The sequence below is a fragment of the Xiphophorus couchianus genome, chromosome 5, assembly GCF_001444195.1.
Source record: "Xiphophorus couchianus chromosome 5, X_couchianus-1.0, whole genome shotgun sequence".
Classification (NCBI taxonomy): domain Eukaryota; kingdom Metazoa; phylum Chordata; class Actinopteri; order Cyprinodontiformes; family Poeciliidae; genus Xiphophorus; species Xiphophorus couchianus.
The window spans coordinates 23,653,157-23,665,291 of NC_040232.1; the positions used below are offsets into that span (position 1 = coordinate 23,653,157).

General features: G+C 39.8%; 1 protein-coding gene across 3 annotated transcripts in view; it reads left to right on the plus strand.

Moving 5' to 3' along the window:
• spire1b (spire-type actin nucleation factor 1b) overlaps positions 1 to 12,014 on the plus strand; it is a 37,952-nt gene extending 25,938 nt beyond the window's left edge. For 2 of the 3 annotated variants that reach the window (XM_028016241.1, XM_028016242.1), the window contains 8 exons: positions 2,553 to 2,716; positions 2,798 to 2,891; positions 4,129 to 4,271; positions 5,906 to 6,043; positions 6,417 to 6,487; positions 6,601 to 6,628; positions 7,075 to 7,370; positions 8,725 to 12,014. In XM_028016241.1, the coding sequence (XP_027872042.1) occupies positions 2,553 to 2,716; positions 2,798 to 2,891; positions 4,129 to 4,271; positions 5,906 to 6,043; positions 6,417 to 6,487; positions 6,601 to 6,628; positions 7,075 to 7,370; positions 8,725 to 8,980 (1,190 nt within the window). In that variant the 3' untranslated portion in view covers positions 8,981 to 12,014. Of the gene's footprint in view, positions 1 to 1,754; positions 1,806 to 2,552; positions 2,717 to 2,797; positions 2,892 to 4,128; positions 4,272 to 5,905; positions 6,044 to 6,416; positions 6,488 to 6,600; positions 6,629 to 7,074; positions 7,371 to 8,724 lie in introns of all 3 variants that reach the window. The other variant, XM_028016240.1, reaches the window with a different exon arrangement.
• The last annotated feature ends 121 nt before the right edge of the window (positions 12,015 to 12,135 follow it).

Sequence of the window (12,135 nt, forward strand, 5' to 3'; positions counted from 1 at the left end):
ACTCAGGTACCAGATTAATAAATTTACTACCACACCAAAAAAAAGGAAGCAATATTTGAATGTTTATAATATTTAAAATTTTAATTAAATAAATATTATTTATTTAATCTATTTTTTAACAGACCAAAATTAATGTTGGGAGCCACTTACATAAAATTGAACATACATTTTTCTTATTAGAAACCATATTTTGAAGGATCATTTGATTTTATTTCAGCTTATGAGAAATATTTTTGACCTGGAAAAATCTCTGTATCCTTATCCCAACGTCACCACGAAGAAAAAAACAAAACAAAAACAATATCTGTTGCATCATCAAATCTGTTTTTAAAGATTTGCTGCGTGCTCGCTCTCTTTTTTTTTTCCAATTTCTAAGAGAAGGGATTCCCCTATTTCTCATTAAAACGGTGTCGTCCCAAAGGAGGAGATTAAGCCCGGCTCTCTGGCTGGTTGGAACAGATCGTTTTGCCTTGCAGGCAGTCTGGGACATTTAAAGATCTGTTACTACTCTGGAGCTTTTAAAAGAAAATCACAGCTCAGGGACTGAGTTATTCACAAGGAAAAGTATAGTCAAGTTGAATGATATGAATAATGTCACTGCTTTGTGATGAACACTATTAATACCTCAGTGAATGCTAGTTTTTAGAACTGTGCCATGTTGAGACAGGCAGATATTTAACCAGAAGGGTTCTTCTCAAAGATCTGGTCCATGATGTGTAAAAGTGTCACACCACTGTGAACCACATGCTGCCATGGTAACCTCTAATGTACAATTTGAAATGACTGCAGAGGCAGTATGATGCTGTGGTCCATGTTGCCTCCTACTGATGTCAGTGTCCCTCATCATACCACAGTCTTTAAGTCCAACCCTCTGCCATTTATGTTTTCTGGTGATCCGTGTGTGTTGTTGTGTGTACAGTCATTCGTCTGTAATGATTTAGCAGTAATGACAGATTGAGTCCACTGTGTTCTAGAGCTGCAATGTTAATATCTGTATTGGTCCAGATATTGAAAAATAATTCCAGATCGGCTCTCGGGGACAAAGTTCCAGAACCATAAGTGCAGATTTAGTCAGTCTAATTCTATGCTTTGTTCTCCGAGGCACATCATCATTATTTATGTTACATTATATTTAGAATATAATTACACTTTCTGAACCATTTGAAAAAAAAAGGTTTGTTGCGGTTTAAATCTATATGTTTGACCAAAACAGTCAACCTATTGTTTTTGTCAGTTTCAGTTTCTTTATTATTTATTTTACATTAGCTGTTACACTGCTAGTTACACTGACTGAACAAAGGAAAGTTGTGGGGGGTTTTCTACATGTTTGAGCCAGCTTGTGAAGCTGCTGGTGTATTTAAATGTGCTCTGCTGGTGCAGAGTAATCAAATAAATGACTAATTCTGTACATTTATGTCTGTACTTCGAAGAAAGAAACATTTTAAGTCAATTCAGCTGGGTTTTTTTTGTGTCCGATCGGTATCGGTCGATATCATGCTTTTTACTTCTTCAAACCAAACTTGCAATGCAAGCCACAAATGAAAGATTGATGTGATATATTAGAAAAGTTCAAAGAAAACAGGTTGGAAATCTCTCAATCAGGAACAGGGAAGAGAAAGGCTTAAAAAGTGTTAAACTGTTAGCTGAGAAGGTACCGCTGCCATTTGAGAATATGGATTGTTTGGATGCAGTTAATGGTTTAGTTGCATTATGTTCTCTGTGCTGCTCTAATAAGAGAGGTGTCTACCTTTTAGGTTTTGGCAAAACTCGCAGTATGCCTCAGGATTTGTTCCGTACAGGAGTAGGTAACGTATCAGCAGTGCTGCGGTTTGAACAACCTTGTTTGGCTTTAATCTTTTGGCCTTTTCTGTCTCCCCTCCCTGGCTGCAAACTAACGTCTCCCAAAAAAAAAAAGAAAAACTCGACTGCTGGGAGCTCAAAGAGCTATGCAGAATGCAAAATGATGTCTGAGTAAATCACTTAAAAGTCTTGTTTGATTTTTTTTTTTTTCTTAGAAATGTTGGGTTTTAGAGAGGCTTGTACTCCTGCACCTCCTCCTCTTACGCTCCTCGTTTTCTACTAAACTTTGTGAAGGTTTTGTCCTTTGCTTTAAATATTCTGCTCTCATCCCAGTTCCAGTTTGGTCAATACAAAGTAAGGCCTTACATTTGAGGACGTAGTTCACACAAAAAGATAAATATTATCAGAGTTAGTGGTAAATAAAAGGATGTCATAGATAATCTAAATACTGTCTGCGTTTTCTACGTTCTCCTTTGAACCTCCTCCGCATCCCTCCCAAACTCCTCCACCCTCAAATGGATCTCCAACCCTGGTCCTCTGTGGCAGATTAAATTCCATCCTTTCACTCAGACGGATCTGGTTGCCATTTTATAAATGGGGGCGAGGGAAGAGAAAAGAAGAGAAAACCAATTTAAAGATCCGGCGTAAAACCCAATGAGGATGCAACGGAGCACAGGAGGAGGCGGGTCGAGATCCATTTGATCTGCTTTCCCTTCCTGTCGAGTGACTGCCTCCTGCGTGGCTCTGTGCAGATGAGTTCAGTCCGTACATGGGCAGGAGGACGTCCAGTTCTCTGTCTCTGACCAACGGGTCACGCTCTCCCAGAGTAGAGCCCTCCGGATCTCAGTCCGTCCCTCAGAGGAAGAAACTCCTGAAGGCGCCCAGCCTGGCTGAGCTGGACAGCTCCGACTCTGATGTAAGTTGTTTTTTGTTTTTAAGCTTCACCTTTCAGAAGCAAAAAGACGAGTGCAGGGCATGGTAACATTTGTGTATTCAGGACGAGTGGGTCGGGCGAACATCGGCAAGCAACTCCAGCGTGGCAACGTCTTTGATGGATGATACGTCCCCAGAGTCTGCACTGGGAAAGAAAAGTGAGTCAAGAAGGTGAAAGGTATTTCACCTTTCATCAGAGCTGAATTGGCTGCTTAATAAAAAAATTTACCTGATAGCAACAAGTGAGATTTAATCTAACAACCTTGCCATGACTGAGTCATAACATGACTCAGAGTTTATGTAATGTGGGATTTTTTTGTTCTTTGGTTAAATGAATAGTTCAGAACTATTAAAGTGAGTTTCTGGTGAAACGTTATGAGCAGTCAATGTCTTACTCAATTAATTGATTATAAATTAGAGCTAAATCACAATTGTGACATCACTGCACCGCTTAGATGCAATAGTTGGTAAGGTATTGTATTTCCTGCATCAGGCATTCGAATTCTGCTGGATGATAAATTGTCCCGGTAATTATTACGGTAAACGATAATATTGCCATTTTGAGACCATTTTCAAGTAATATATTTATAACGGCATAGTAATTCAAGTTTGCAAGAATAATAAACTTTAATTTTGTACAGGACACTCTACAATGGAAGTGTGACATATTTTAATTATCCAAAATAAAACACAATAACCAAAAACAAAACAACAAATAAATTGAAAATAAAAATCACACACAACCAAAACCATTAAAATGGATTATGATGACTATAAACAAAATTGTCTCTTCAAAAATATTAATTAAGCTCTGAGATACTGAACCCTCTGGAGAGTTATGAATTTTTATTTTATTGGACCAGCTTTACTCATTGGACCAATACCTATATGTAAAAAAAAAAACTAACATCATGCATCACTATTTGTTTTCAGAGAAATACATCTGGGAAAGCTCTGCTGTTTTCCCAGTGTTGATTATCAATATTTCAGGGAGAACTAAAACCCCAAAACTGTTGAAAAATTGCTTGATTCTTTCGTTTCCATTATTTTCTTCTTCTCTTCCTCTGTTAAATACAGTAGAACACTACATTGTTGCCCCCTATGATGTTGTTGTGAAAACTGCATAAATTTGAGTGGAAGGCTGCTGTTCAGTTGAACCATAATTATTATTAATAAGTCACATGCTTGTTAAGGACACAGTAAAGTACATCAATGTTTCGAGAAGTTAAGTGTTAGCTAAATGTTAGTTTTAGCCTCTGGGTTCAGCTAACCTGAATTCACACTAAAGATGCTAGCAGAGTTCTCTACCGCAGGTAGGGTGTTAACTTCTCATCAGTTCAAAAATAATTTCTGATTGAAGTTTCCTCATTTGTTGTCTGTCCTTTCTTACACCAGCCCCTCCCATGTTCCTGCCCATCTCCTCCACACCTCAGCCAGAGAGGCGTCAGACCCCCCAGAGGAGACACTCCATCGAGAAGGAAACGCCCACCAGCGTCCGACAGTTTCAGCCACCGTCCAAGCAGAACTCCAAGTCTCTGGTGAGTGAGATCCCCACATTCATTCACTCCTAAACTGTGAAATGGCGTCTGAAACACTAGCTGCCTTTCTATTGATTAAGTGCCCAAATTTAAATTGTGAAAATAAATTTGCTTAGCAGAAAAGCGCCAATTTAAAAAAGATCTCACAATTTTTGATAGGATGACGTGGTTTTTCAGCCGTATCAAAATTGGTGTATTTCGCAAAACTGGAATGGAAACGCAGTTTTCGCATGACATGAGTCACATGATCAACAGCCAGATGTTACTACTGGCAAAGACGACAAAGAAGACGACAGGAAGTGGCGGTAGGAGGCTGATGGTTTTGTGTTTTTTTTCCTGGACAGTTTGCGGCTGGTTCCACCAGAGCTCTGATAGATGATGAGTTCTAGTGCCATGGATGAAATATGAATATATCTCATGTAACTGTTTACATCTGTTACTGCCATGATTTTTATGACTTGTCGCATGAACAAGCATTTTCACGTGTGATTTTAATTTCATTTCTTATTTATTGGAAACACCACAATTGGGAAGTTGTGTTGTTTTTTTTACAGTAGCAGAATATTGATAAAGATTTGCACACATTTGATTTGTGAAAATTGGAAATGATGTGAAAGAATAACCAAGAAGACCGTTGAAAACTTTAAAGAAGTTAACTGCGTCTTGCTTTGGTTTGAAAGTTAAATAGATCACCGTTTTCATTTTAGCTCTCTCCTTTGGTCACCCTTTCAGTAAAGTACAGTTATTCAATCCAGCTGCTCTGTTCTCCTTTTTCCCCACAAACACCTCATCCGTCTTCACATTCAGATCGCCGGGGCGACAGCCTCGCATCCTTCCTGGATCACTTCCCTCCTGCTCCTCCTCCTCCACCCGTCTCCCCCAGCTCTCCATTCTTTGCAGAGCTCCCACCCCACTGAGGCGTTTCTGTTGGGTTTGGTCAAGGTGCTTTTTGTTCTGTGCAGAAGTGTTTGCATCAGACGAAGGGAGTCACTTAAGGTTTGCCAGTCTCCTCTCAGTCAGTCCTGGTGCTACCACTGTAGCCCTGCTATCCTCTCCTAATGCTTCTTTAGGCTCCATTTATCAACAATAACAGCAAACTTCTGCCATGGCCTAAAGTTACTAACCAGGGTTACGGACTTTGTGGCTTTTCTAAACTTAGCGCAAGTAGATACTATAACAGTTTCTGGAATATCAAGTGCTGTCACATCTAGTCTGTCACAAGGCGACACAGAAACAGACAGGATACACAACCATGCACACACACACTCACACCTAGGGAGAATTTAGAGAGACCAATTAACCTAACAGTCATGTTTTTGGACTGTGGGAGGAAGCCGGAGTACCCGGAGAGAACCCACTCATGCACAGGGAGAACATGCTAACTCCTTGCAGAAAGACCCCGGGCTGGGAATCGAACCCAGGACCTTCTTGCTGCAAGGCAACAGGGCTACTAACTGCTCCATTGTGCAGCCCACCATTTGGATATCACAAAGTATAAATGCATTTTTTTAATGGTTCTTTAAAGGCTGATGTGATATAGACAGGGTTTAAAAAAACGGTTATGATTTTGCCTTTAGTTTCGAAGTGTTTGGGTCTAAATAAGCGTGTTGTTTTGTTGGGGGGTTTTTTTGCAGGAGGAGTTTTGTTTCCCCGTGGAGTGTCTGTCTCTGACGGTGGAGGAAGTGATGCATATCAGACAGGTGCTGGTGAAAGCAGAGCTGGAGAAGTTCCAGCAGTACAAAGACATCTACAACGCCATGAAGAAGGGCAAGGTACCGTTAAATGAATCATATGGCCGAGGCTTACTCCACGCTTAGCAGAAACAAGTCAGGATCATCTGATTTCTACCAGATCTTCAAAACAAAAACCTATTCCTGGTTTTGTGATGCGTTTAGAAATAAATGCCCAAATCTAAGTTATAGTCCCATATATAGAGAAGAACTGTATATTTATCTACTATGACAATGCTAACTGATGAGGACCAGATAATGTCATTATTATGCCCATTAATGTAAAGTCTTGGGAACATGGGTATTCATTTCACAACTTTATACATTTTTCTTCAGAAAATAGTTTTCTATTGTTGAGTGTACATGTACTGTAGTTGTCAGTGGACTAAATAATTCCATTCATGTTTTATTGCAGCTTTGCTTCTGCTGTCGAACCAAAAGGTTTTCCTTCTTCACCTGGTCCTATACCTGCCAGTTCTGCATAAAGTAAACTTTTTCATATTTAGAAATCTATACAAGCTAGATGTCTCTTCGTGTTTTGCAGCATTGACTATAACTAATGTCTTTCTCTGTTTTATGTTCCAACCTTCTGTTTGTAGGCCTGTGTGCTCACAGTGCTGCAAAAAGGTACGTCACACAGAATGAATCCATCAGCCAATCAGCTCACCGTGGCGTCAATGTGATGGTGCATTAGGGCCATTGTAGATGGAAAAAAAGGAGTAAAAATTTCACCAAAATATTTTTAAATCAATCTCAGAAATTTTACAGAAAAAGCTAGAGAATTTTCTAAATTCCAAAATTTTAATCTCGAAATGTCAGGATTTTTTTCTTTCAGATTTTGAACATTTATAGTTCAGAAATGTCCTTTTTTCCAGATAATTTCTGGGATTCCTCTCAAATTTTCTGAGTTCTTTTCTTGCAATTTTTCTACTTTTGTAGCTCAGAAATTTCCTCTTTTTTTTTTCTAGAAAATTTCTGAGATTAAGCTAAAAGTTTTTTTGGTGGAAATTTAAATAATAATTTAAATACGACTATATACCACTGATAACATTTCTGCCTTCAATTTCCACCAGATGCGGCTTCCATCTAAACCGTATTCCAGTCTCCCTATCTACTCCATCGGATCCACCAACACTCTGCCCAAAGACAGAATAAGTGCCATGACTGCCGTAGGACAAGGCCTCTCTGTGGCCGGAGGGCCGGGGCCGTCGGCGGCAGCGGGAGGGGCCGCTTCCACCCCGACTTTGAAAGGAGCTACGAAGGCAGCATCTAAAGGAGCTGGGAAAGCTATGGGAGCAGCTGCAGCTGCCAAGGCTGACAAACCGTCAGGGAGCCAACAGCGCCACAGTATCCACAAAACCATGTCCAAGTAAGAGCTCCAGAACTCTTCATTTGCTGCCGGGAAAAAAGTGAATTATTCTGCATTGAAATACACATAGAAATAATATGAGAACTGCTAATAGAATGTTGCTGTTTTGAAGCTGAGAAGACAAAACAGTTCAGTGTTTCTAATTCAAAGCTGAGCTGCGTCTTCTTCCAACAAGCTGAGGCTTCACAGTTTGCTGCTTCACACAGCCGGCCACTGACATCTAGTGGAGAGAATCAAAATTGCAAGTCTGGAAGATTACAGTCTAGAAATGTTCAATAAATTTGAATATATTTGTCAGATTGTCAGAGTAAAATAATCTTTTAAAAGTAATAACCTTTAAGCAGGTATTAAACGTACACACTACTGCTTTTAAAAATAGCTTTTAATCAATCAGATGTGTCCAAAACGCAAAATGTGGGCCGAAAAAAGTGTAGGTGGAAGCATAAGATTATTATAAGTTCACTTATTTTTATACATACAGCATTTTCAAAATCCAAACAACTGAATCTTTTCTGTACATTTTTCTAAAACATATCTACAGACAAAATCAACAATCATAATTAAACCTTGTTGTACTTGTTTAGCAAATTATTTTATACATTTTTCACATTTCACGCATGTCTGAGAAATCCTTTAATGTCCCATGATAACCATTTAGCTACTCATAAAGCCTGGGTGGATCGAGCTCCGCCTTCGAGACGCAGCTCCTCCTCCGAGCTGCTCTTTCAAAGCTTCTGAGCTTCCGCCTCACAGAGCAGCCGTGACTCCACAGAGTCCGGCTAGCCGGAGCTAGCTGCCGGCTAGCTCCTTCAAACTAGCCGGCACCAATTAGTAACACCTTTAACACCTGGTGGAACTGCACATCTGCTGAGCTCATTATAGGAGCTACTTCTTAGTGCATCGCTGCTGAAAACGTTGTTAAACAGCTAATAGAGGAGTGATCACTTCCTGAAGGCGGAGTCTCAGCAAAAGCTGTTTTTAAAGAGACACAGGCCCAGTTTCAAGCCATTAAACTACAAAGTAAATTATATTTGATATATACAGAATTTTTACAACACCTGAATGTAACATCATTACTTGATTGTTTATAAAATGACACTATATGCTTGGAAAATACATTACACTGCCCCTTTAATAGAAGTATAGGCTTCCAAACATCCATCTCTGAGGAATGAATCTATATCAAGTGTCTCAATTAGTAACAAAATTCCTAAAATAAAATGACTTTTTATTCATATTGTAATTTATTGAATGTTTTAACTGTTTCTGTTGAAGCCACCTGAAGCCAGTAGTTTAATGATCTCATAAGCTTTTCTACAGAGGCCTGGTATTTGTCTGTCTCTGCTCGCCGCAGGCTCTCGAAGCACGGCTCTCTGAAGTCTCACGAGGAACTGGAGCTGCCCCCCGAGCTAACGGAGGACTGGGCCACCATGGAGGTGTGTGTGGACTGCAAGAAGTTCATCTCTGACATCATCGCCTCCAGCAAGCACAGCCTGTCGCTAGCCACCAAGAGGGCTCGCTTAAAACGCAAGACGCAGTCCTTCTACATGTCGTCCCCTAAGGGCGCCGAGGGCTACAGGCCCTCGGAACGAACAATCAACGAAATCTAAAGGCGCCCGTGCTCAGCCGGGTTGCAGAGAGTGGTCGGAACAACTCACATGAACTTTTAGAGACAAAGTTTTCCTTTCCTCCTCATCATGCACAGCAACTCCAGACAACTGCATGTTGCAGGGACTGCCAGTCTTTTTCAGTTCTTGCCCCCCCCCTTTTCTCCTAGCCAACATCTGAGTCTTACTCTGCTCTGCCCACAAACGGTCGACGTAAAAACAACCTGAGAGTCCGAGTGAACTGACATCTCACCACTGATGGCACAAGAGGGCGGTCCAGGTCAACTCAGATTCATTTAAAAGCACAAACCAGAGGATTAAACAGAGAGAGAGAGAGAGAGACGCTCAAGAAAACACAGAATATAAAGCTGTATATTTTATATGGGCTATAATTTAGTTTTTTACATGTGTGTTTGGGTGTATGTGTGTGTTCTGTAAAGGGTCGCGTCCGAAAAGAAAACAAAAAGAAAAAGGAAAAGCCACCTTCTACTTTAGGTTTCACCGATGGACACAGCTCAGGGAGATGTTTCCTCACTGCTGCTGTCAGCCCACCTGAGAGCTTCGCTCTGCTTGTTTCTCTGGAGGAAATGCAAGACGTTTCTGACAGAATTAGAACCAGACAGAAACAACGTTTTGTTTTAAATATTCATTTGTGCCAAATACAGTAATACTTTTTTTTTTTTTGACAAACAAAAACCTTCGTTCTTGGGGGGGTTGTTGCCATGGTAACCTACCTGAAGCCTACAATTCATCCATCTGTTCATTGTTGTCTGTTTATTTAAGATAAGATCACAGAAGGAACAGTTCCTAGTGCAAATATCTGAGTACATTTGAAATGATAAAAAACTAAGACAAATAAGGTAAGAAATAAGTAACTTTTCAACTTGTTTTAAGTCAATAATTTCTTAATATTGATTAAAAAAAAGTACTAGTTCCACTGGCAGATTATTTCACTTATTACATGAGGAAAAATATCTTATAATTAGTGAAAAATGCGAGTGGAATTAGTACTTAAAAATATATATATATATATTAAGGAAATATTTATTTAAAAATAGCTCCTATATCTTGCTGAAATGTTACTTTTTAAATTAGTACTCTTAAAAAAGACACAAAACTAACATATTTGCATTAAAAACAAGAAAAAAAAATACTTTTGTGTTTTTGCAGTGTAACTCTATGCTTTAGCATCATTTAGCCCTGCAACACATCCCAGCTTATTCTCAAATCAAGAGGTACACAGTTCCTCTAGTGACTTCCAGGTCTGCTCAAAGCTCTCGTTTGAGTAAGAAATCCATCCCACAAAATGAAACAGCTTCAAATTAGGTCCTGAGTGACCGATCAGGGCGTCCTGATCGGTTTACTGTCATTAATCAGATTTAGATCAGCTCCAGTCTGGGCTGAGATGATGGAGCTGCTCAGCCTATCCACCAGGAGGAAGCTCACCTCAGCCACTTTTATCTGGGCCTGTTTTTACTTTCTCATGAGCAGCAGTTACTTCATGTCTACTAAATGAATTATTTGTATACAAGGTAATTTTGTCAGAACTTGGGTGTTTACCAGAGATGATGCTGGATGTTATTTTGCTGTAACAGAACCACTGCTGAACTACTGGGTCTCTATGGCGACGTCCACACAGCAGGTCTAGATGATCAATTCCGATGTGTTTTTGGTTGTTGTTGCTGAAATCAGATTTTCATAACAAGACAAAGAAAGCACAACTAATGGCAGTCCCCATTTTGTGGAGCATTGACTTCTTCTTTGGAGAAGTCTATTTGGATGCACAGTCAGAACCAGGAGTGGTGGGCTGGTGATGTGATGCACTTCAATGACTCAGAAATTATAATTTCATAATTAGAATTTTCTGCCATTGTTTACATCCAGATTTACAGCATCTGGTTTCTCCTGGTGCAGAATTATGACGCGTGTCTCACGCCAGCCACATAAAAGTCAGATGAAATGCAGCGTGACTATTCAGACTGCAGATGCCTTGAAAGCAATCGGAGATCTATCTGATTTAGTACCGCATGTGGAAGTGGCACAGATCCAATTTCAAGAAATGGGAATTGGTCTGTTTGGATATGAGTCGCATTTGGGTGGGAAAAAAATTGGATTTGGGTCGCATTCGCGTAACACTTCTAAAAATGCAACACATCAGAAATAGTCTCGATAGATACAAGTGGCTGAGTTTTTTATCGATTTTAGTTTTTTTAAAAATCTGCATGTATTTTTTGTTGTTGTTGTTATGAATGAAACAAACCACAAGCATAATCTAAAAATATTCCCTATTTTTTACACACAATCTTTCCAGAGGCTGTGAAGTTCTGTGACATCAATGCTGTTGTTCTGCAAAGCAAACCATCTGGCTGTTTATTTCTATTCGACTTGTCTTTGAATAATTTTCATGTCATACGTGCCTATTTTTTTTATTTTTCTTTTTTGCATAATCTCAATTGTCTCTTGACACTAATCAACATATAGTAACTCGTTTACCTTTCGTTCTATTAACTCCTTGTGTCACAATGTTTGCATTGTGTAAAGGTTAGTCATAATGAAATGCCTCATCTACAGACGAAACCCCAGTTCACTGTATGGGCGGCGAATAATTCACAGCCTGGCTGTTTTATGCACAGGACATAACATTTTAAAAAAATGCCTTTTATGATTTATAATCATCATCCGGAGTGGAAGGAGGTACAATCTGCCTGCTTGCCTGGACGTGTTTCTCATCTACCTGGTATATTTCTGCCTTACAAGCTGCCTTTCGTGATCGCTCATTCGTTGAAGAGTCGCCCAGCGTCGGTGTACATACTTTGTTTGTGATGGTTTGTGTGTGAGTGTGTAGGTCAGGTGGATGTTGTCTCGGTGAGGACAGCGACAACAGGCGACGAGCTGCATCGGGGAGCGGGTACGGTGTGACGGGCAGCAACATGCATGTACTCCAGCGTAGCTTGTTCCCTCGGTCTGTATTACCTTTAATCTGTAACTACCTGCAGAGAGTCCAGCGAGCGACGACAATAAACTGTATTGCAATACATGAGCGGAGTCTTTATGTTTTGTTCAGACGAAGAGCAGAAGGGCAAAAATAATAATAATAATAATAATAATAAAAGATCACTGGGATTTCAGGAGTTCTAGATGTTAATATTAGCTTAATA